We start from the raw sequence: 25681 nt of genomic DNA on the forward strand, positions 1-25681 counted from the left end.
AGATCTCTGCAACCGTTGCGCCATGGATAAAGATGAAGCTTACCTGGGCGACGACTACCAAAAAGCCAAACTGTGGAGACCTAGAAGTTGCGAAACTTGTACAAAATCTTTTGATAACATATTTATTGATGCAGGCTATTTAAATTGACGTTGTATAAATAAAAGTTCATTTGTCATGGATCTGTATGGAAAGTGGGAGTGGTTGAAAAGATTGTGCGAGAAAGCGTATGCTGAATTTGGGAGGGGTATAGATATACCGGAAGATACGAGTGACTCCCCCTTGAGAGTGTTCGAAGCCACCCACATAGAACAAAACTATTTCAGATTGATACCGTTTATATTATGGTTGAGACATTTCAAGGATCCAGCCGAGCTGTTTGCTTCTATTTACAAACTTCATCCGACCACGATCGAAGAGGCAGCTCATAAATTACACGTCACTTATATGAGGGTGGTCAGAGCGTCGTCGACATGCCAAAGAAGCTGAAAAAGGATGAGAAGATACTTTTGGACTACCACGATCCCAGTCAACCGGGTAGCTTGGGCGGGATAACAAGATTCGCCAAAACGCACAAGATATCTGTCGACACAGCCAAAAAAGTATTGGAGCGCGATTTGGGTTATACCCTTCACAAACCGCGCAGACGTCGTTTCGCCACGTTACCGGTCCTGGTGTTTAATGTCGACCAACAGTGGGTAGCAGATTTAGTGGAAACGCAACCGTTGTCCAAATACAACAAGGGTCACAGATATCTACTCAACGTGATCGACGTCTTGTCTAAATATGCCTGGGTGGAACCCCTAAAAGACAAGACGGGAAAAACGGTGTCGGACGCCTTTGCCAAGATTTTGAAACGAGCCGATGGACGCAAACCTCAGAACCTACAGACCGACGACGGGAAAGAATTTTACAACAAGACGTTTGCCGCGTTGATGAAACGGGAAGGCATCCACCACTTTTCCACGGCCGGAGATACCAAAGCCAGCATCGTGGAACGCTTCAACCGCACTCTCAAGGAACGCATGTACCGATACTTTACCGCCAAGAACACGCTCAGTTACCTACCTGTACTCCAGGCCTTGGTGAGAGGGTACAACGGATCCCACCATCGTAGCATCGGCACCAGCCCCGAGAAAGTGAATGCGAGCAACGAAGGAAAAGTGTGGGAACGTCTGTACGCGAAGAGGTTGTCGTCGCGTAAAAGAGAACGAAAAACCCCGCTAAAAGTAGGAGAACGCGTGAGATTGAACAAGAAATTTCGCACGTTCGAGAAAGGGTATTTACCCGGCTGGACCGAAGAAGTGTTTGTGATACGAGAGGTGCTTCGGGGACCACCCGTCACGACTTACAAGATCCAAGAGTTGGACGACACCCCCCTTCGCGGTACGTTTTACAAGGAAGATCTACAAAAAGTCGCAGTGTCCGACGACGATGTCTTCAGGGTGGACAAGATCGTCAAACGAAAAGGAAATAAAGTCTTGGTGCACTGGAAAGGCTGGCCAGACAAGTACGACAGCTGGATCGAGAAGACGGCTCTAAAAAAATCATGAGCCACGAGGAAGGATTTTACGTCACGTTACCCAGTCACAGCAGCGGAACCGAGTTTCCAGAGAATAGAGCAAACTCTTTCAAGGTGCGATTACCTCACCCGCTACGATTGGAAGGAACCGGTTGGAAAGTGGGATTGAGTAGCATTTCCGTGCCAGATGCCAGCATCGACTTAACTCGCTTTAAGTCGTTCAAGTTTCCTCTCTTGAGTGCTCAGTGGATGCTCAAGCGCAAAGACAACGAGGGTCGCGTGCAAAGCAAGTCGGTGACCACCGATCTGACGTTCCAGGACATTCTATATGACGACAACATCGTGGATGGCCTCAGTTTCATGAAAGCCCTGGTCTTCAAGTTCGATCAAGTCAAAGAATACAAGCGTATCGTGGGAGACTTGACCAAGTCGCCCGATAATGGAAAGCAGTGGGAATATACGTTCAAGTGGGAAGGTGAAGAACTAGTCCTCGACAACTCGAACTTGGACGTCTCGGAAGTGAAAACTGAAGGCGTCCCATATTACATGTCTTTCAACGAGGATTTGGCCTTTGACATGGGATGGGTAAAAAAGGACGAGAAAGAAAACGTGTTTCTCGGGCCGAACCTGAAGCCGGAATGCCACCACGCTACGATACCCGATCCCATAGACGTGGATGATTTTGGAGAGGGCAAGAAAAATTTCTGGGTTGTTGAGAATGGACAGCTTTTCTTGAGTTGCTATTGTAACTGGCGCTTTGTGAAACTCAACAGAGCCTTCCAAAAAGTGATTGGAGATGCATCGCGTACGCTTTTCGTTTACTCAGATGTGGGTGGTAGTTCCGTTGTGGGAAATCAAGTCACGGATCTGTTGCGGGAAATTCACTTTCAACGTGAAGGAAAAGGTATCAAGTACTTTGAACCTCTCCACATACAATATATTCCACTCCGCAACCAGATCGTGGACATTATTGAAACGCAAGTGAGCGAGACTACAGGTAAACTGGTGGATTTTGGCGAAGGCAACACGATCGTGACCTTACATATCAAGCGAACATGAGAGGCGGTGCCCTGACGCGTTTCACACCGGATCCTCCACCTCAAGAGGGGAACGGATTTTTGGCCGACATCGTGAGAGAGTCTCTCGGTGGAGCCGTGAGAGGATTTAAGAGTGGGCGCGGCGTCGCGGACCGCATTCGTAAAGCGGGTCAAGGAGCCAAGAGTGGTCCTAAACGAGTCGTGAAACGCAAACTGAAAAACGTCATAGAACGAAACGTCAAGAGAAAACTGAACGACATCTTTGGCGAAAAATGAATCCCGTTTACTCGCGATCGTCCAGACTGGTCCGATCCAAACGCGCCCCCGTCAGACAGCGGGGAGAAGGATTCTCACTGGCACTTTTGAACCAGGCCTTGTTGGGACAAAAGAGGCGACGACGAAAAGTACAAAAGGGCGGGTGGATAGGTCCCGAGGTCAGAAAGCCTCCTGGCTACGACTGGATACAGACCTTACGGAAGCGCAGTGGAAGAAGGAAGAGAAGACGATGACCGAAACCATCTCGAGCGCCTACCCGCAGTCGAGACGCGAGGCCAATCCTCGATTGGATCTATTCGCCGTACCACCGACAGACGTCAGCGTCTCGTCGTATCGGATGGTCCCCGTTCAGACCTACACCACAGGCATCAATCCGGTGGAGTTTCAGATCGACCCCCAAGAAGATTACATCGATCTCAGCCGTAGCTTTTTCGAGGTAGAATTGCAACTGAAGAAAGACAACGATGAGAACGTGGCAGCTGCCGACAAGCTGTGGCCCGTCAACAATCTAGCCCATTCTCTGTTCAAGCAAATCAGCGTGCGTCTCAACGGTACTCTCATCAGTCCCCAGACGGACACGTACCATTACAGAGCCTTCTTGGAAACGTTGCTGAATTACGACAGGCGTGATGGAGAAACCATCTTGAAACCTCAAGGATGGTACAATCATATCGATTTCCCAGCCACGTGGACGGACAATAACACGAACACTGCAGCCAACGCTGGAGCTGGACACGCAGACTATGTAGCCCTGACCACCAATCACAAGGAGGCTCTCAAGAACTCTAAAGCAGAACAAGCCAATTACACGGAAGGCAAGCGACACGTGTTGCGTTTCAAACCCCTCATCGAAGTGTTTCATCTGAGCAAGTTGTTGGTACCCAGAGTGCAGATAGGAATACAGATGTACTTCAATTCTCCCGACGTGTTCTTGAACGGAGTGGGTCTGGCAGGAAAGTTGACGGCCGAGGAAGTCAAAGTTCGAATGTACCTGTGTCAAGTGCGTCTCAATCCCACGACGTACAGGAGACTGATGGATGAGATGACCACCAAGAGTCAAGTGGTGAGTTACCCGACCGTGAGAAGCGAGATTCGGACCTTCAACATGCAGGGAGATCAACGACGGTACGAATGCACCAACTTGTTCCAAGGAAGAATTCCCAACCGCGTGATCGTGGGTATGGTACTGTCCACAGCCTTCACCGGGAACGTGGTCAACGATCCCTTCTGTTTTCAGAAGTTTGGAATGAGCAGCATAAAACAACTCGTGGGAGGAGAAGAGTATCCTTACGAGACGCTAGAACTGGTTCACAACGATGCCACCAAAGATCTCAGAGGGTACCACCGTTTCTTGCAAGCCACCGGATGTCTGTGCAAGCAGCAAGGAAACATGGTGAGAGGTGACGATTGGGGACAAGGAAAGAATTGCACGTTGTTCGTGTTCGACAACGTGGCCAATGGATGCGTGGACAGTTACAGGATGAACCCCAAGCAAGCCGGAAATCTACTAATAGAGCTGAACTTTGGAGCCAACCCAGCTGTGAACTTGACCATCATCGTGTACGGAGAGTTTGAGAATCTCTTGGAGATAGACAAGAACAAAGCCGTGTTGTACGACGTGTACCAGCGTTAGTGATGGAGAAAGTGACTTTGAATAACGTGCAATTGGATCAGTTGGCCAGACATCACCCGTCGTTGAAGCCTTACTTTTACGGGACGGTGGCCTGCGATCGATTACCTCGCAAACCACTCAAGACGGAAGCCCGCGGGTACATCGTCAACACCGATCCTCACTACATGCGCGGTCGGCATTGGATCGCGCTGTGGACGAATGGAAACGTGTGCGAAGTATTGGACAGTTACGCCTTACCCCTAGAAGTGTACCAGACGGCGCAACCGTTGCAAGATTGGTTGGACGATCATTGGAAGTACGTGGAGCGCAACGGACAGAGTCTACAATCGTTGTACAGTCAGAGCTGCGGCGATTACGCGTTGATGTATCTCATCGATAGGGCCGAAAGACGTAGCATGAGTCAATTCGAAGCGAGATTCAAGAAACACGATTACGTGTACAATGATCATAAAGTTGGGCAAATGTTGAAGCAATTGATCTCGAAGGAAAGGTCGTGGCACAAAATTTGTAAGATGGAATACCATCAGGATTGTGAACCGTCTCTCTGCGGTGTAAGACACTTGTTGTTGTGAGATGACAAATAAAAACGTTGAAATAAATAAGGTGTGTGTCGTCTGTCGCTCGGGAGATCGGGATTCGTTGCAGACTTTTTTTCTGCAACATGCTTATATCATTGCTCGTTTTTTGACGAATGTCATTTCGCCATGGAGCGCGGTGAAGCCTTTAGCTTTCGGATGCCCTCTAGCATTTTGATCGTGGGCCCCTCTAGCTGCGGAAAGACTTGTTTTACCGAGTCGGTACTTTTGAATCACTCAAAAGAGTTGTTTAGTACACCCCCTGAGACCATTCATTACTGTTTTGGGGCTTGGCAAGACGGTTTCGCGAACATGAAAAAGCGAGGCGTGAAATTTCACGAAGGGATTCCCGAAGAAGTAGATTTGACCAAATGGTTTCCCCGTGGAGGGGTGATGGTATTGGACGATCTGATGGAAGAAGGAGGAAACGACAAGAGAGTATTGGATCTGTTCACCAAACTTTCCCACCACAGGAACATCACCGTCCTGTACTTGTGTCAAGACATGTTTCCGCCGGGAAAATACGCCAAGAGCATTTCTCGAAATGCGCATTACATCGTGGCTTTCAAGAACCCTCGCGATCAATTGGGCATGAGGAATTTACTGTTACAAGCGTTTCCCTCCCGATGGCAAGATGTGATGGACGTCTACACCAAGACGACGGAAAGACCCTTTGGTTACATGGTATTGGATCTACACCCTGCCAGTGGCGACGACAGACGGATTTTTAGCCACCTCTTAAAAGGCGAGGGATGCATGAGATGTTACAGATTCGTTCGAGATGTTCGTACGTAACGATCACGTGTGGCTCGTGTTCTTGGACTTGTGCAGTCGTCATTTCGAGCGTATGAGAGAAGAGGACATGGACTACGACGCCATGCAAACCGTGCTACATTTGGCCGAAAAGCGACAGATGTGGAAATTCGTGAGAGAATATAACGAGACTTACTTCAGCGAATTGATCCAGACATTAGAAGAGAGAGCTAGAAAGACATGTCAAGACATTCGCCAGCAGGAGTAGGAACCAGTCCTAGTGCCATTCCGATCGTCAACGTCAACCGAGGGGGATTGAAACAGACATTGGATCGAATCGACCCCATAGTCCTAAGACGGTACTTGGATCAATTACCGTCTCCTGCAGTGGGTACGGGGACTTTGAGACCTTCTTCCTCGAGGTCCAACGTACCTGCAGGTCAAGGAACGCTAACGGGTGGTCCACACCAATTGAATCAAGACGACATGCAACGTCAATTGCAAATGCTGTTCAACGATCAACGTCAAGTGGCGGCTGGACGTCGCATCGCAGGCATCACCACGACAAACACCATCACTACGACCTATAAAGACGGGGGACGACCGACCGTTCGTCGTACCTCGACGAGAGTGAGCCATTAAAGATGTCCCTACTAAACGGGTCGAAGACGAACTTGGATCCAGACCTGTTACACAGATTGGACGGATTGTATACCTTTTACCACAAAAAGTGGTGGTGTCATCGTCAAATGTTTTACCATTTTAAGTGGTGTCATGCTTCATTGAACGCTTTGGCTTTATTCATCGTGGCAGCGGGTGTCATTGCGGGTTCCCTTACAGAAAATAGTGTTATTGTGGCATGCCTAACTTCAGCTGGGACTGTCGTCAAGGGCTGGAACGATTTCAAGAAATATTCGTTCAAAGTGGACGTATGTCGTTTTGCCTACACCAGCTACGACAAGACGTTGATCGAATTGAGAACGTACGCGCGCGGTCTTCCGATGGACGAACTAGAAGGATTCTTGATCAAGATGCAAACTCTAGATGACACGATCACCGATTTCACGCCGCCCGTGGCCGACAAGTACGTGCAAGCGTACGAACGACAACACGATAAATCCGAAGGTACCCCCGTCTGAAGTGACAGTTATGGTAGGATGGGAAGAACGAAACGTAAGGCCAGAAGAAAGAGGCAGCGAGGTGGGGCTCTCGCGAGACGTAAACATCGTTTGGTGGACAAGATAGCCGAGGGGGCCAGCATGTTTCTCTCGGGTCCTTCACCCACATTCTTCACGTTGGGTGGTAAATTGGCCAGTCAAGGATTTAAAGGGATAATGGATAATGTAAATCATTATAGACGTAGACCGCGACGACGATAGGACCATGAGGAGAAAGAAACGTGTGACGCAAAGGCGGAGACGTGCTGGCAGGAGAAGAATAGGACAGAAGGGTGGTATTTTACCCTTAGCAGCCTTGATACCAGCTTTGATCGCGGGTGGAAAAGCAATCGCTTTGGGTGCTGCATCGGGTGCTGCAGGTTGGGGTGCAAAGAAAGCCTTGGATGCAGCCACTCGAAAGAAAAAGAGATAAAAACACTATAAGAGGATGGGGGCATTGGGCGTCACCGGTAGTTACAACAGACTGCATTCTGTGACAAGATGGTGCGAGGAAGAAAGATAGTAAGGAGAAGACGAAAACAACCTAAAAGAGGACCCGTGTGGAGAGGAGAGGGTTTATTGGACATACTCAAGTTTGCCGGCAAGTTGGGTTATAAATTGGGAAAGGACAAACGCTATAAGAGGATGGGGGCAAAGGGCGTCACCGGTAGTTACAACCGACGTCCAGCCCCGTGGGAAGTATGAATCGATTACGTCGACAGCGTCCGTTCTTGGAGAGCATTCTGAGAGAAGCCAATCGGTTCAAGCGAGAAGAGATGTTACAGCACGCCAACGCCGATCAGATCAACGCCGTGAGTGAGATGGTATTGAATTTGCTCAAGAACCGCATTCCGCTCAGTCCACCGATCACCGCCAAGCTGCGACGATATAAGAAGGTCTTGCGCGAACTGGGTAAGCGCAGAAACTCGTTGAAGAGAAGGCGAGAAGGTCTCCTGTCACAGAAGGGTAGCGGGTTTTGGAAAGGACTGCAACAGATCTACCAAGCATGTCTCTGCAAAACACCCTCCAGACAATGATGAAAATGTTACGCGAATCGGCGGACAGAGAAGCAGAGTGGGAAAAAAGAGCAGACCATTGGCACAAAGCCTACGCCCGCGTCAATCATGACTATTTGGCTTTAAAATACGACGCAGAGTGCGAAGATTGCATTCGAGAGAGGCAAGAGACTCCGGAAGGAAAGACCCTAGTACTGTGCAAGGAGTGTAGCGACAAGTGTACATCGAGAAGCGACTTGAAAAGGTGCATAGACAAGTTAGAAGAGGAAGTTCGTTACTGGCAAGGGTGTTACGAAAGCTTGTTAGAAGAATACTTCAAAGATGACCGAGGAAGTCGTGATGGTTCCCGCTAAAGACTTGAATCGTTTGGTGCAATATTACAAAGGCGAAATCACGGACAATGCATTGTTGAACAAAGCGGCTCGCATAGCAGCCGAAAGTCACTTGCTGTTAAAAGATAAATCCGTTCCCGACGGTATCGCCGTGGCACGAGTGAAACCTCTCGCTCGCGAACGGGCTCGTTTGACCAAACGGATACGTCAATTTCCCATGGGAGGAGTAACAGCCAGACGGCCGGGCGAAGAAGCGGAGGAGGAGGAGGAGGAGTTGGAGAATGTAGGTTTGGTGACGGGACCCGTGGAGACCATGTTGAAACAACTCATAAAAGGGAGTGCCAAGAAATCACCTCCCACAGTCACCCCGAAGGCGACAAAGAAAGCAAAAACGGCACCTGCGGGCAAACCGACATTGGCAGAGAGATTCAAGAGTTTAGAAGAGAAACTAAAGACGAGGAAAAAGCCAGCTGTGCGGAAAACGGAAGCCGAGAAACTGAAACCATTACCCGGTTGGGAAGATTGGGCCAAAGGCAAAAAGTTGAGACGAAAATTGGAGTATGACGAAGACCAAGAAGAAGAGGACTGAAAAAAAGACGACACGGCGACGACAACGCGGACGTGGGATCGACATTCAGAAGTGGCTCGGCAAGACTGGAATCGAATTTCACTGGCCCGGTTATCAGTACATGGGTCCCGGAACCAAATTGGCAAAGCGATTGAAACGCGGGGACCCGGGCATCAATCGATTGGACAAGATCGCCAAACAGCACGACATCGATTACAGTCACGCCAAGAATCTAAAGGACAAGTGGAAAGCCGACGAGAAAATGATTAAAGCCATCAACAAATTACCTGGAAGTAAAACCACGACGGAACGCATCGTCAAACGAATCATGCAAGCCAAGAAAAAGTTGAAACTTTAATGTTGTTGAACACAATAAAGACGTGGTTAAACGTTTACATGTTGTCGTATGTGCATTCGATCACCGACTTGAGCAAACAAACAAAACTCTCGTACTCGTTCCCAGTACACCCGAGAAAGGGGGATACCCCCATCCCCCCTCTCTCACGTGATTTTTTAAAAAATAGCTTCACAAGCGTGTGTTTTCTCAGAATCGCCGACCTAGAAAAAGCAATGTAGACTCATCTGCGCATGCGTTTAGTGCAAAGTATTGAGTTCCAGATACCACAAGGACAGTATGGCACTTTGTGAACCATATCTATAGGATGGTGGTCTTGCTAACTTTGTACACGTTCATTCCCAGGGTGCGCGGCCACTAGGGCTTAGGGAACATTGACACAAGGAAAAAAAAATATCCCCAGCGAGGACTCGAACCTCGATTGCCTACCTCAGCGGCAGGAGTGATACCCGTTACACTACCGGGGCTTTAGGACCACTTGTTACCGTTTTTTAGTGTCTTGTACCTTAACATAAAAAACCTGTTATTAAAAAACCTGTTTTTACACCTATTTTCTTGTCTTGTCGTTTTTTTCCGCGCGAGGACTGGAACCGAGTTCATTCTAACCGTCCGGGGCCTGGGACCGACACTCCAAACACCCTGGGGCCGACTCCTATGACGTCATCACACCCCTAAGTCACGTGGTTTTCCCTTTTACGCCTATTTTCTTGTCTTGTCGTTTTTTTTTTCGCGCAAGGACTGGGGCGAGCGCTTTTGGCCGCCGGGGCCTGGAACCCACACTCGGACACCCTGGGACCAACTCTTATGACGTCATCCACATCCTAGTCACGTGATTTTCTCTTCTACGCATGCGCAGAAATGCTGCTCTGTGATTGGTTGTGCCCGTGCGTAAGCGCCCTTTACTACTCGCGACGCTGCAATTTCCATTTATAAACCGCTTCTACAAGTTATCACACCTTTGCTGTTTTAATAGACCTCAAATCGTTGCTAATTATGAATAGAAATAATTTACGTTAAGTTTAAAAAGATGCGTGTCGCTATTTTTTCCCAGCAGAAATTCGCTTGGAAAAGCAGATTTTGTTCTAAACAAAGTTCAAAACAGACCGTCATTTCGTTATTTACAGAGAACCATTGATTTTTTTGTTATCCTGTTTAGGAAATACATGATCAGACTCGTTTTAATTTATGTGTTTTCATGTTCATAAGCAATGGAGGGATCAATTCATTTTATCCGAGAATGCGTCCAAATAAATCGGTTTTTTATATGTCAATAGACAAATAAAAAACATCTTAAAATGTTTTAGTTTTTTGGAGCACTTAGTACATTATCTCCGGGAAGAAACAAGACGAGACTTAATGTTTTCACTACTTGATAAACGCTGACTGACGAACTGCTATTCGCCGCACTATTTAGAAACGTAGACATGTTTTAATCTGTTTTGTTGTCAATGAACTGCGTTAAACGCGCTGACAAAGAGTATACTCGATTCGTGAAATTGTAGACTTAATAGCGAACAGAATCTAAAATTCAAGCGGATATATTAATTCAAACCTTCCCGCTCTGAACCTTTTTCGATTCTCTTTATACTTTTGATGTTATAATGTTTGGTTTTTGTTACCCGCCCGATCGAAGCCCTGTTTCCCAAAGAACTTTATTTAATTTTAAATGGTTAAGTGGACAAAAGAATGTTGATCATGACTTTCATAGATTTGGTGGCTCCTAAAGGAGCCGTTTTTATGTTTTAATGTTTGGTTGCTGCACCTTGGGCCTCCACCACAGCTGGAATCGCCTTGTACAAAACATGGTCGATATATTTTGCACACTTCTCTGGCGTTACTTTCCTCGCCCAGAACTTCTTGATGCCTTCAACCAGTTCTTGCTTGTTGCGTGGCTTGACTTTTGACTCCAAGTAAAACTTCAACTCATGCCACAGGTTTTCGATGGGATTGAGGTCAGGACTTTCCGGGGGACAACGCCACCAGTTGATGTTTTTCTCCTCGAAGAAGGCCCGCGCTCGCCGAGACGTATGTTTCGGGTCGTTATCCTGAGTAAACCGGTGATCAGGAAGCTTTTCTCGGACGAAGGGCACGAGTGTAGTATCCAAGACGTTGCAAAAGAGATCAGCATCCATGATACCATCAAAGATGCAAATCTTTGTGGCACCATGTTTGCTGATTCCCGCCCAGACATGAACTTTGAGGGGATGTTTTGGTTTGGGCTTTCGCTTCATCGGCTCGTCGACCTTTCTGTAGCAGGTGCGCCGGAACTGCTGTAGGGAAATAGTGCTCTCGTCGCTAAAAATTACATCATGAAAATCATCACGACTCTCCAAGACGCGTTGAGCAAACTCTAACCGCTTGACCTTGTTTGCCTCTCGGATGAGTTGACAATATGCGGTGCGCTGTAGAGTCCACCCCAGTTCCTTTCTACATCTTCGCACGGTACATGAATTCACGACGACGCCATGTTTTGCAAGCCTCTTTTGGATTTGGCGACTTGTTGTCTCGTCGTCTTTGCGCATTTGCTGATCTATAAAAGCCTTAGCTTCTACAGACAGCTTTGTCGGTCTTCCGGAACGCGACAGATTTGCCATGGATCCGGTAGTTTTCAGCTTCTTGATGATGCGAACGACGCTAGCAAGGCTGACAGTTAAATCTTCGGATTTCAATGACTTGAGGATTCCAGCTGGGCGGAGACCTTGCTTGTGAAGAATTTCAATACGAGTCCTCGTATAACTTGAAAAACTTTTGGCATGATTACCGTTAGTGTTCTTCGAAGCAAATGACTTTTAACTACCAAATGGCTGATACTAAACGAAACTGTTGCTATGGTAGCAAACAAAGCACAGAGCCTGTAAAGGGGACTGGGCTACATCGGGAAACATCGTGTGTGTTTACATACAGTTATCATGGCGTTCGACAAAAAAAGTTTGCTTTCGAATGAGTAACAACTAGTTTTTGTTAGAATTGGGATGCTTATGATTTGTGGAATCGCTTTGACAGTTAAGTTCCTGCTGGAAACTAGCCAGGTGAGTTTGTTTTAACCTTTGGTATAGATTGTGACATGAATTTACAAAAAAAAATCGCCCATGTTTTTAAGCTAGCTGTGGAGAACGTAAGATTGTGTATTTCTCTTACAGCGAACTTTGCCGTAAAAGCAAACACCGACAGAAAGAAATGTCGCGCGAATGTTCGCAGCGAATTGTCGAGGTGAGCGAAGTATCGCGCGAAAGGTCGCAGCGAATTGTCGAGTTGAGCGAAATGTCGCGCGAAAGATCGAAGCGAATTGTCGAGGTGAGCGAAGTATCGCGCGAAAAATCGCAGCGAATTGTCGAGGTGAGCGAACTATCGCGCGAAAGATCGCAATGAATTGTCGAGGTGAGCGAACTATCACTTCGACATTTCGCGCAGTTCCAAACAATAGGTGTCACGATAATTCGCTGAAATTTCGAAGAAATATCGCATCGCGCGAAATTTCTTCGAAAAGCTCCGAAAAGCCAGGAAATTCGTCGAAATTCGTTTGCATAACTTTTGCACAATACTGTAGATAGCCAATGAGGCGCGTAGCGCCTCGTTGGCTATAACGATCTCATATCCAACAAGCGCGAGTGGAATAATTGTTTTATTAAAACGCCCAAAGAAGTGCAATATTTTAGCTCCCAAGCTGTTTTCGTTGACACGTATCGGCTACCATATTTTGGTCAATGGTATATGAGCTCATATACCATTGCCTGTTAACCAATCAAAACGCAGGAATTGCAATATACCATTGCTAGTTTTTAATAATGGTCAGTATATATCGGATCTTTCACCTTTAATCCTTTAAGTTCCAATATCCACATACAAATTCTCCTGACTGGTGTCCATACATTTTTTAAGTTTTAGTTGGGAGAATTTGTTTAAAGATCAAAACAATTGGCTTGGTAATCACTTTATTAATTCTCGTAAACTTTTCTCCGTGCGCATTTTCACGAAAATAAGTATTTTAACGTACCTCCTCGTGCCTTGACTCTCTTGATCTTTCCAACCTCTTTTAAACTTTCGCCAAATTCGTTTGTTGCCGTAATCACAAATTCGTATGCCTTGCTTTTCTTCAACTCAACTTTCAATTCTCTAACTGAGACATCTGTAACTGTCTTTAACTTGAACCACTGTCCTGGTTTACCATTAGTTACTCTTCTTTGATACACAGTGTACTGTGTGATTGCTTTTCCATTATTTTCTGGCTCAATCCACTTGAGAGATATCGTGTTATCTGTTACTTCACTGGCCGGATCGTAAACTGTCGCTGCTTCTGGGACTCCTTAATTAAATAAAAATAAATATTATTATTATAACCTCATCCACACTAACCCGGAGCTTTCGCCCCGAAAACGGATAAAATGCTTTCGAAAAGCTCCGTTTTGGGTCGTCCACACTACACCACGCCGCCGCCTCCTCCTCCTCCTCCTCGATCGTTCAGTCCGACGGGCCGCCATCTTTATCTTAACTCTCCCCAGTTTTCGCTCGCGTGTGTAAACCAAGATGGCGGCCCGTCGGACTGAACGATCGATCTCTACGCCTTCACGGAAAAATAGGGGACTGTGAACAGTCTACTGCTGTCTAAGACGAAACAACTTTAACAACACAATTTTCTATTATGAAATCTTCTTTGAGATTGCTATATATGGCTGGTTTAATTATTTGTTACAAAAGGTCCTATAATACCAATAGGTAAGCAATATGCGACAATTGACAAGTCTCTACCTTCATACTTAGTCTTAACTGCTTCTTCTTCAGCGGGTCCCTCAAAAACGGCATTCCTGGCAAACACCTTCACAGTGTACTCGTTATCTCTCGAAAGACCTCCAACAGACAGAATTCTTGTACCAGAGTTAGTTATATTTACATTCTTTATCTCAATGTCACCCTTTGCTACGATCACGCCGTATGCTGTAATAGGACTCCCTCCATCATCAGCTGGTGCAGTCCATTTTACTGATAGTGAAGTGGCTTGGATGTCTGATGGAACGATAATCGGGGAGCTTGGTTTCTCTGCGAAAAGAAATGTACACAACATAAATTCTGAAAAATTCAAATAAAAGCTATTGCCAAGGCTATTGTAACAATTACCTGCAGCTGAAAAATTCTTTACGCCAGTGTTCCTTCAGGCTGTTTACGAATTCCATTATATTAATATACTAAAGCAAAATCAGCCTAGTCCGCATAAAAAGGCTTGATTAAACGCCTGCCGTCGAGAATTTCCACCGAATGTTGACGTTGCGTTACTTTGGTTAAATCTACTCAACAAGGAATGATTGAAGTTACGCTCATTTTTTAAAAAAAGAAATCAACGTCAGTAAAAAAAATCTCGATGATTTGGTAAGTGCAGAATGCAATATGGAACAATTGAAAGTATGTTGTTTTATATATGTTCGTGTTTATTTGCTTTATTTTACTTTCGGAAAAACTGTTCACAGGCTACTTGTATTCTTTCCCAGGTGTTCCTTACGCTAATCTTTGCAAACGTAACACGACACTTTTGTTCGTTTGTAACAAAATACTTTTGTCTTCCTTGAAAATGCGATAACATGAAACTTTTGTTTTTTGTTTGTTTTACGGCGGCATCGATGACATTTGTTTAATTTAATTAAGTTACGGTTTAGACTGCACGAAAGACGATTCTCAAAAACTAAAGAAACAAATCTAATCAAAAAACATATTTTTCGACAGGTTTTTTAAAACGCAGTACAGCTAGGATATTTGTTTCCTGGTTATCAGGTGTTCACGCCGAAAATCCCGGTGCAAGTTTTTGCATACCTAATTACGAAAGCGCCGTGAAAGTCTCAAAATCTAATTTAATTAATTTGCGGTTTTTACTTGGCGCCAAGAAGTCTGCAGGAAGCCTACCGCAAACACGCAATACAAGCGATGTTCATGATAGTTCCAGAAAACAACGTAGACTAATCTGCGCATGCGTTTGGTGTAAATTACGTTGAGTAGTACCACAAGGAGAGCAAAGGGTTTTCTGAAACAAATATATACGTTTGAGATCTTCATGTGAAAGTAACGTAGATGTGCTCCAGGTTTTACCTAGGGGTACGGTCAGGTGCTCCCCACCCCCACCCCCTCCACAAGGAATAATTAATTAATTGATATTAATTAATTAATTGGTGATTAAAAGTTTACACCATAGTGCTTTAGCGCCTGAGGGGTTTAGCAAACGACAACCCACCAAACCATCACAATAGTGCATTCTGCACTAAAAATACAATTTCGAAATAACTACAAACATCACTTACTGATTTGTTTTACTTTTACTATATTGTAATGAGCAGTAGTGAGTCCATTGTCAGCGGTGCACTTGTAATCACCAAAATCTTGATCCTCGTTCATCTTTACATTTACTATGTTTTGCGAAGCTGTGACGCTGTTTATTTGACTTCCATAAGGGTTGTACCAGGTAAGTGTTGGTGTAGGAATACCATCTGACACACAGTTCAACGTTACTGTCTGACCAACCCATGACTTAGCACCTGATGCGGTGACTTGTTGTATTAATGCCGCGTCTGAAAAATAAATATGACATCGAAAATAATACTAAGGACAGATAATGATGGCCAGTAACAATATGAATATTTCATTTCCGACAAGTTAAGCACCCTAAGCCACCAAGGGCATAAAGGGTTGATAATTCGACAAATCCTAATTGTCGAAGGAAAAGGTAGATCTATGTGTGAAACGACAAAATTAATGAACATTACAAAGACATGCGGCTTGTTCGTAGTCAAACCTACAATAATTCAGTCCTTCGTTGAACCCTCTTTTAGTGATATGATTTTTTAGAGGCAGCTGACTAGTGGTAGTGAGGAGCCAGGGTTGGAAGCTGTATCAGGAATCGCTCGCAAATGTTGTAAGTGGGATCTTCCTGCTAGCCTACAGCGGATGCGATGAAATCAATCGGACAGACATATCGAATAGACGAATTGGCCGGTCAAACTGCACACGGATCCTTCACAAGCGTTTTGAAACAAGATGGCCGAAAGCGTGTCATTTGCCAGACCGCCAGAACCGCTGGAAATTTCGACTGTAAATCCTGGTCACTCGTGGGAAAAGTCGAAACAAAAAATTGAAATTTACCTCAAGGCAGTTGAAACTTCTAAAAAGAGGCGTTGGCTATCACGTGATCACTTGAACACTGGGCAGATTGCTTGTATTGATCGGAATGAGATTTTAGGTAGAAACCGATCACAAGACATTGATCCCCTTATTTTCCATTAAGATGATAGACGAGCTTCTAGTGCGCATTCAACACCTCAGGATGAGACTGATGAGGTTTAACTTTGCCACCGCTATGTTCCTGGTAAACTCCTGTGCCCAGCTGATTCACGGTCTCGATCCCCTCAAGAAGGCAAATTAAGCTCAGGAGCCTAAGTCGTAGAATGACCTACATGACGAGGTCGAGTGCTATGTTAATGCTGTGCTTGTGTCTTTACCTGCGTCTGACCAGCGATTGGGTGAAATGCGCTCCGACCTAAAGAATGACGGCACACTCAAACTGTGCTGCAGTATGTACAGAATGGGTGGCCTTAGAGAAACGAAGGGTCAATGGGCCAATAGCTAAATACTGGAGCGAACGTGTCATAGGACCTTCAAGACCACATGTATTAAATTGTCTACGCAATAGTAAGCAGGGGGTAACCAAATTGCGTGGAATACCGCCTTCTCGGTATGGTGGCCTGGAATCTCCCAAGGAGTCATGAAGGTTGTGCGAAATTGTGGCATGTTCGAGGAATATCGCAGAGAATGCAATTAGTCGTTGTGTTTAGTTAGCCACCTACATGGGGACTGGGAGGCGCGGTGGCCTAATGGTTAGTGCGCCGGACTTCGGATCGAGCAGTCCGGGTTCGAGCACTGGCCAGGGTCACGGTGTTGTGTTCTTGGGCAAGACACTTTACTCTCATAAACAATTCGTGTTGTGGAACCCGAAGTCAAGCTGTTGCCTCTTTGGACCCTAGGCTTCGAAACGACTTCATTTTCCTTTTATTGTCAATATTGTTTAGAAAACAACTCGTACATCTGCAAAGACATCAACTCGCGAGTCTTGGCATTTTGTTTTCAATGAACGTTTCATCCTTCAATTCAGGAGACACTTTCTTGAATGCGATCGATGAAATGGTCATCACACTTGTGTTTGCAATTTAAGCGATTGTAAAAGTAAAGGTTTTAAGGTATCACGGAAGGAAAATTGGCGTTTTCATTCCAAGTCAAAATGTGTGCAAACTATCAATCGTAACCCCAATAAAGTATATATTTTCTGAAAGCTTATTGAATAAAGATTGTAATTGTGGATTTTGTTTACATGATATAGACCATAATAAGCAACGTCAGCTTTTGTTTTCAATTATGATGTTGCGCAACTTAAGGTTTATTTAAGAACACATTTACATGAGAGCCAAAATTTTTATGTGGAATGTGATCTACATATGTTGGTCTAAAACACGGTGTCTCAGTTTTTTCTTTTCTGTCTTCATTAATTTTTTATGAACTTTTAATCCTAAAGAAGCCCTAAAAACGCCACTTTGATGTTTAAAAATTCATAAAAAAAATTATGGAGCAAGAAAAGAAAAATCTGAGACACCGTTTTTTAGACCAATATATGTAGATCAAATTCCAAATAAAAGTTTTGGCTCTGATGTAAATGTGTTCTCAAATAAACCTAAAGTTGCGCAACATCATAATTGCAGACAAAATGCTGACGTTGCTTATTATGGTCTTTATGATAAAAAAAATCGAAAAATGCAATCTTTATTCAATAGGCTTTTAGAAAATATATACTTTATTGGGGTTACCACTGATAGTTTGCACACAATTTGACCTGGAACGAAAACGCCAATTTTCCTTCCGTGATACCTTAAGACAATTACTGTTCCGATAACTAAACTACGAGCGACGAATATTAGAGCCATTTATGAGTTTGTGTGTTCATATGCTCCCGTGCGAGGAGAAAAAGGACGAAATTTCCGGATAGGCCATGAAGCAGAGTCGGCGTAGACTTCTTTAAACATGGTGTAGATTACCTTTTAAGAGATGAAGAGATTTTCCAAGTGTCCAAGAATGCAAACTCTGCCGGCCAAACTATTTTACAGTTCAGTACGGCATGGGATCCCGGATAGCTTATTTACCGGCAGCGGCCCTTGTTTGAGTCACGCAAGTATACCACCTTTTTCACCGACTGACAGTATCAGCACATAACCTCATTTCCAAAATTTCCCCAGTCCAACGGAGAGGTGGAAAGGGCAGTCCAGATTATGACGATGGCCTTAAAAGGGCACGGTCACAAGCTTCACTTCAAAAATTCGAAAGCCTAAAGACGCATGGAAACCTATAAATAGTGGTCCAGTTTTATTTAAAATAAATTACTATGCTAGTGTACTAAAGCTATTAACAAGTGACCTTATTGAGATGCCATCAGGAACTTAAATATCAACTTGAAAAAGTTAGGCTGACTTATTCAAGTTCTGCTCTTGTGACCTATAAAACAGCTTAAAACTTGCAACGGCTCCCCTCTTCCTTCAACAACAATTCACTTTATATCTTCACCTTGATGTTCTAGACGCATTTCGTGAAGAAGCGAGAGTACTTCGCCAGTTTTAGTACTTTTACTGAAAAGCAGTAAAAGCCTCTTGACAGTGTCCCTTTAAACAAGAGTACCGACGAATACTTAGCTCTCCTAAACTACAGAGATGTTCCATGGCATCTCCACTCCTCTCCAGCACAACAAGGCATGGACCAAAAACTACGCACTAGAGTCCCTGACACGTACACTAATGAGCTGAAGCCGTACCGTGCAAAACTGAAATTCGTTTATAACCGCAGACACAGGGTTTGGATTCCCGACCTGAAAGTAGAAGGCACAGTAATCAAGCAGCAGGAACCTTCAAGTTCCGTAGTTAATACAGACCTCGAATGCCAAATGAGGAGAAACCAGAAAATGACGCAAGGAGCCGGAGGGAACGGCCTCCAGTCTCACCACAGAATGTTGGGCTGTGAGAGTCTGGAACCACTGCCAACAAAAGATATGACAACAGATGTTCTCTCAGTACCCGGAGGCAGCCAAGAAGCAGTTAAAGCCGTACTGTTTCCCTAAGGACCATCCGACATTAAAAAAGCCCTCACGGTCGGAACCGTGACTAACCCGGTTTTGACTATGAGGAGCCCTAAGAAGACGGCAAAGATTTATCGAAGAATACTAAAATTTGTATTCACTAAGGATACAAAAGAGCAATTGACGCTTTAGTTGAGTTTTTTTTTAAAAAAAAAAAAAGCATGAGAGCTATAGCAACATGAATTCCTAATAGACCGCTGACCAACGGTAGTGAGGCGCCGGGGTTGAAAGCTGTATAAATTGATTCCATTATACGTCTTATACGACTCTTGTTTTTAAACTCTGCACCTACTCCTGCACCGATTCAAAGCGGCTCTTTGATTGGCTGATTTTGGCTGATTTTATAAATTCTGTACCGAGACGTACCGGACCAATCACACGCGAGCTTTGGTTGTGAAGTCAAAGTTGGTCGGCGAAACGAACGGTTGGTGTCATTTGGCTATGTTCGTCTGTTCGACGAGATGCATCGTTTTGTACGATATTTCAGTTGAGATTGTCAGTTTTGTAAGCTTTGGACGTTTTCTTGTTATTGTGTTGGAACTGTTTGAGTTATATCGCGTTGTTTATGGTACACCCGGTACAGTCGGTACGGCCGGTACACTCGGTACACTCGGTACGCCCGGTACACTCGGTACACCCAGTACAGTCGGTACGGCCGGTACAGTCGGTACAGTCGGTACTATTTTTGCATGAAGTTATAATGAGTAGAAGGTTTATCCTGGGCGTTGTTGTTCGAACATATCATGGAAGAATTCAAATGTCATTCAGTTCAAGCATTTTTTTTTTATTTTCGCGGAGGAACCGCTGAATTTGTCAGTCGCGACGGCTGGGCGCTTTGCGACTCATATATTTTAACTTGGTTAAAAATGGTAAACTTTGACGCTTGCCTTTAATCGAAATAGTTGTTTCCTTTCGAGTTAGAAAGATTTCTACTCGGCTTAATGCAAGGTTCGCGATAAAGGTTACGCACGACAGAGTTACCTTTTGTCTCGTCACGCAATCTTAAACCCACATTGAGAAGTAAATTTTCGTTTGGATATTACCAAAAGCCGCTTCTCCTCGCGTTATTCTTTACCTTACGGCTACACATGCCATTTCTAACGACTACATTTCCAGTAAAACAGTTGCTGTTTTTTTTTCTAATGGCGATGCATTAACTTCTGAACAGAAGCAAAAACTTTTAGTGTTTACTGCTTCCACCAGAAGTAATTTCACAACAGGCTACAAAAAAAACTTGTAAATATCACTTCACACCTGCATTGAATGTTGCAATTCTAAATTGTGCAACTCAGCAGAAATAATCAATTGCCACGAAATGAGTTCCCTTTGGTTAACTATTAGCAACGTTTTAGTGTGTGAAAGACTTGTACCAGTACAAATTTGCGTTGTTTATCGTTTTAGGTTAAATTAATATTAGCGCCTAAAGACTTGTACCAGTACAAATTGCGTTCTTAATCGTTTTAAACTTCGCTGCCTTCGAGCGCTGAACCCCTCACATTCTTAATTGGTTATGTCACGTAAGATTTGGGCTACTTGCGTTTTTAATTGTTATATAACGTTTGTAAATTTGACAAGTCACGTTTTTCCTACAAGAACGGAAGTGCTGAAGCACAACTATAGAGTGACACTTTACAAGTCACGCGCTTTGATCACCCACAGCGGAAAATATTCCCTTGAGAAATTAAAACAGTCCCTTGAGAGTTAACAAGAATGTGGTTCGAGATTACCCAACTTAACCGCTATTCTCCTTCCTTTTGCTTGTAAACAAGCAAAAAAACTCGAAAAAATCATCCGTGTCCAACTTACTGTATACATTACGTTTGTACATAACATCTGAACACGGAAGATGGACGTAAATATTTTTTTCAAGTTTGTCGTAGATATTTATGTACGCCTAACTGCAATGACGTTGCCATATTAACCCTATATATTCAGACCGGGCTTTTTTTGACCTTCTCAGACCGGAGGGGGGGGGGGGTTCGGAAGCCCCCCCTATGTAACTTCCAGAATATTTAAGCAATCACCATGAAACTTATAGGATGTATTGTAGGTCCGAAACTCTTTTTTTTGGTATACGTCAGGTGGGATGGTGACGTCACATCACGTGACAGTTACATCATGATGTCAAAACAGCCGCCATCTTGGATCCGCCATCTTGGATTTTAAAATTTTTCCAAAATGCCAGAAAACCACCCAAAATTACTGCAAAGTACTCAAAATAAATAAAAATGTGCTTTAAACCCGTAAAAATGTAAAAATAATTCCATTTAAGTTGATTTTTATTAACAGAAACACGCAAAATTACAAATTTGGGAAAACATGCCTGTCAAAATGCCGTTGCCATGGTGATGTCAAGTTTCTGACACATCACCCAACCCTACCAAATTGTTACCAGATAAATTTTAGGAAAACGCAGAAAGTTTGGCAGCGTTTGGTTAAATCTTAAAAAAGTTATAAAAGTTCAAAGTTAGCGGGGGCCTCAAAAGCCCCCCACCCCCCCGGTCTGAATAGGGAGGGTTAAAAGAGAAATTAAACAAAGATTAATATGGATTCATTATCTTAATCATCATAACTGGTAGCATTAACAGCAAACCCACGAGTTAATATCCTGTACACCAGCTCCTGTGTACACCGAGATAATCTAATCGGCGCGTGTCGCGTGTCGCGGGTAAAATGTCGCGGGTCGCGGGTAAAATGTCGCGGGTACACAAAATTGTCGCGGGTAAAATGTCGCGGGTACAAAAAATTGTCGCGGGTACACATAATTGTCGCGGGTCCAAAAAAAAGTTATATTTTTTGTTTTATAGTTTTTCTTAAGTTCAATACCTCATTACAGATGATAGAATAACAATAACAAGTGCTTGAAAGTAGGTGGACGAAAAATTGAACTTTACTAGCTTTTGAACAGCAAATACTACACCAACGTTCAAGATAATAAAATAATAATACAATAGCAATAACTTGTTGACATTGTGTATGTATCATAATTTGATTTCCCATCGCCACTTTTATAACTCTTTTTTTACGAAAGACTTGCACACATTTCTGTCAAACTTTAGCTAAGTTACGTTTGACCGCTGTGAATCGCCTTTAACATTAGTCACTCCTCCACTTTGCGACAGATTGTTCATTCATGTTTACAGCTCTATACTTCGTGGTACAAGCTCTATATTTCGTGGTATCGTTCAGACTTTTTTACTTTGATCACCGTACTCAAGAATCTCTCAGTGGAATTATTTCGAAAGGGCGAAGCCGGCGACAATCTTTCTTCGACCACGCAGAGTTGGCACTGTCTGGAATCTTTTCCATAACCTTGCTGTATACAACACCTGTCTACTACTTCTACTTGGTCTAAAGCTGGTTCTACTTGTATTTTGTTTATTACAAATAAAACGAAAATTCAACCATTGGAATCTCGTTTACGCGATGTAAGCTTACCTTTGACACAGCTGTGCGCAGCGGGTCGAAAAAACAAAGCTGCAAAGGTGCACATCGCTTCGTTTAAAATTACACAGAGACATACACATACATGCTACCGACAACCTCTACTAGACAAAAAAGTATGGAATAAATACCCTGTGTTACTTTTTAAAGGCATAAGTATTGGTATAGCACCGAGAAAAAATCGCTTCAATCGAATCAACTAAATTCGCTGGTGAGTTCGAGAAAACAGTTGTGATGATACCGGTTCCCACTAGCGACGTACCGGTAAAGCGGAATCGGAAGCGTTTAAAAAACCATAAAATTTTAATAGTCGAAGTCAAAACGACGAACGCGATGGAAGATGAATCGGAATAGAAATGATAAGGAGACCTGCACCCTTGAATGTGTAAGCCTTTAGAATTAGCCACCTGAATGTATTTCTTATGGGCTACTTGTGTCCTTGGCACAGGCGATTTCCATAGCAGCGAAAATATCCGCACAATTGTAATTTATGAACTTTTATTTGAGAATACATTTTTCTTCCCAAATCTCTCTTGGAAATTTAAAATAGTGATGTATCATAAAATTCAGAAAGCTCATTGGACAAATTTAAAACCGTCTGTTAGTATCAGAGCGGACAGCTCGATAAATGACGCGAAAATAGCAACTCTGAAAGCGGATGGTTTGCCTTTGTAATTACTGTGAAGTGGTAAAAATAAATAGGGATCAATGTCCTTGAACTTCGTAGGTTTTTGTTTGTTTAATTGAACGGCTGTGTTGGAATTATGTTAGTTAGTTGTTTGTCTAATTTTGTTCTTTCTTTATGCAAGCAGAAGTATTTATTCCATTTCAGGAAGCAAATACATTTTAAAATCTATTACAAGTTATACACTATTGGCTAAGTTTTGAGATATTGTTTTTGGTGCTATAGTTAACGTCAATTTATCATTTATAACGTTCAACTATTTTTGGAAAAATATAAAAGAAAATAACGTTAGAGTAGTATACTGTTCGAAAATTGCCCATGGAAAACTAGAAAACTAAAGTAAAGTTTAATTTACATTGAAGTACTTGTTATTGTCATTCTATTATCTTTAATGAGGTTTAGTAAAAACTCAGCTGTGTTCTATTGGAAATCCGCGAATCTGATTGGTTCTCCCCCTGTTTTCTATTCGCCGATAGAAAACAGCCGCGCGCGCGAGTAGCTCTTTAAGCGGTAAATTTTCCTGATTTTTGTCTTCAAAGTGCACAATATTGAAGGTTTTGGACTGCAATCCTTTAAAGTTTCTACTAAAACAATTAGACTACTCGCCCTCGTTTCCTATGAGCGATAGTCAACTCGGCTGCGCCTCGTTGACTATTTGCTCATAGAAAACTCGGGATCGTAGTCTAATTGTTAAATAGAACTTAAGAAAAACTATAAAACAAAAAATAAAACTTTTTTCGGACCCGCGACAATTTTGTGTACCCGCGACAATTTTTTGTACCCGCGACAATTTACCCGCGACAATTTTGTGTACCCGCGACGTTTTACCCGCGACACGCGACATTTTACCCGCGACACGCGACACGCGCCGATTAGATTACGACATTTTACCCGCGACACGCGACACGCGCCAATTAGATTATCTCGTGTACACCTATTATAAATCGTGTAATAAAATAAATTGATTTATGTGTATTTTCAGACGTTTTGAAGCCATTTCTTCGAGTGAATTTTAAACATACGCCTAATTAATTTATATTTTCCTTTTCTTTTTCATCTTTTTTCCTATGACAACGTTATTGCAATTTGGTGTAACTGCCAGAAATTACAAAAATAAATTTAGTACTACTTACAGTGAACTACAAGCGTCACGTGATGTTCATCATGTCCTGCTGAGTTGTTGGCTTTACATGTATACTGTCCATCATCTGCTCTGCTTATGCCATTGAACATCAGAAACGTCGTGTTCGTACCTGAATTTTTCACAATTCCATTTCTGATCCATCGCACATCAGGGACTGGTGTCCCTGACGCAGTACAGCTGATATTGACTAAGGATCCCTCATTGTAACTTGCTTGCACTGATGATATGTTAAGCTGTGGTTTCACTGCAATAATCATCGTGTTCGTGAAAAGCTGATTACAGTTATTTCTTCATTCATTCATTCATTCATATTTAAGTGAGAACGAGAGGATTAAGTACCTACTTAGAGCTGAAAATAAACATACATCAAAAATAGTAGGTAAATATATACATTCAATGTTTCAAAAAAGGAAAGAGCTTCTTAACTTACAAGCACAATGAACATTATAATTTATTTAATTTTTACATATATTGACATTATGAATTGTTATATTTTGTCGGCATTTTTTGTTGTTTTTGCCCCCTCGCTAGTAGCTTTTACTCAACTCAAAAAACCGGCGAGCCGAGAAAAATTTTCATAATGCCCGGTCATTACAAGAAAATAATGCCCGCTCAGCAGCCAATCAGAGCGCGCGTACTATTGTAGCCATATAATAATAATATTTAATAGCACAAACAAAGCATGATAATAATTGAATCGATCTACAGTCAACTCGCTCTGAAACGGACTAGCTAGGAAAGATCATCTCATAGACTGCTCTTATAGACCATAGACTGCATAGAGGTGCCTCATACCGTTGCCCAGTACAGAAACATGTCCATTTTAGAAAGATGCCCCTTCGAAGAGCTTTCCTTAAGAGTTTTTTGACCTTGAAAAGAGGCCTGTCCTGGAGTAGAAATTATGAGAATTTTTCCCAATGAAAGCAAACCACTAGTCTAGAAATGTTATTTGGGACCTAGTAGACATGAAAAGTTTTGGTGGCAACTTTGCAACTTGCTCAGACGGGAATTATGGGCGTTCGAAATTCTGACACCTGAA

The 25681-nt window shown here is 43.4% G+C and overlaps 3 protein-coding genes across 3 annotated transcripts in view; 2 read left to right on the forward strand and 1 right to left on the reverse strand.

The window, feature by feature from the left end:
• LOC144660695 (fibroblast growth factor receptor 2-like) overlaps positions 1-24844 on the reverse strand; it is a 49707-nt gene extending 24863 nt beyond the window's left edge. The window contains exons 1-4 of the mRNA XM_078521401.1: positions 24632-24844; positions 15504-15770; positions 13969-14256; positions 13217-13525 (exon numbers count right to left, since the gene is read on the reverse strand). Coding sequence (XP_078377527.1) covers positions 13217-13525; positions 13969-14256; positions 15504-15770; positions 24632-24731 — 964 coding nt within the window. The 5' untranslated portion in view covers positions 24732-24844. The remainder of the gene's footprint in view (positions 1-13216; positions 13526-13968; positions 14257-15503; positions 15771-24631) is intronic.
• On the forward strand, positions 2594-4466 carry LOC144660711 (uncharacterized protein F54H12.2-like). Its single transcript, XM_078521432.1, has one exon. It carries the CDS (start codon positions 3063-3065, stop codon positions 4464-4466), a length of 1404 nt encoding a protein of 467 aa, XP_078377558.1. The 5' UTR covers positions 2594-3062.
• On the forward strand, positions 5160-5851 carry LOC144660731 (uncharacterized). The gene has a single exon (XM_078521461.1). It carries the CDS (start codon positions 5171-5173, stop codon positions 5834-5836), a length of 666 nt encoding a protein of 221 aa, XP_078377587.1. The 5' UTR covers positions 5160-5170; the 3' UTR covers positions 5837-5851.
• Positions 24845-25681: the final 837 nt, after the last annotated feature.

This window comes from Oculina patagonica, chromosome 7 (genome assembly GCF_052425735.1).
Source record: "Oculina patagonica isolate OP01 chromosome 7, crgOcupat, whole genome shotgun sequence".
Classification (NCBI taxonomy): domain Eukaryota; kingdom Metazoa; phylum Cnidaria; class Anthozoa; order Scleractinia; family Oculinidae; genus Oculina; species Oculina patagonica.

What these genes read in the sequence shown, in the direction of transcription:
- LOC144660711 (XM_078521432.1), top strand. Translation starts at nt 3,063, where the DNA reads ATGACCGAAACCATCTCGAGCGCCTACCCGCAGTCGAGACGCGAGGCC.
- LOC144660731 (XM_078521461.1), top strand. Translation starts at nt 5,171, where the DNA reads ATGGAGCGCGGTGAAGCCTTTAGCTTTCGGATGCCCTCTAGCATTTTG.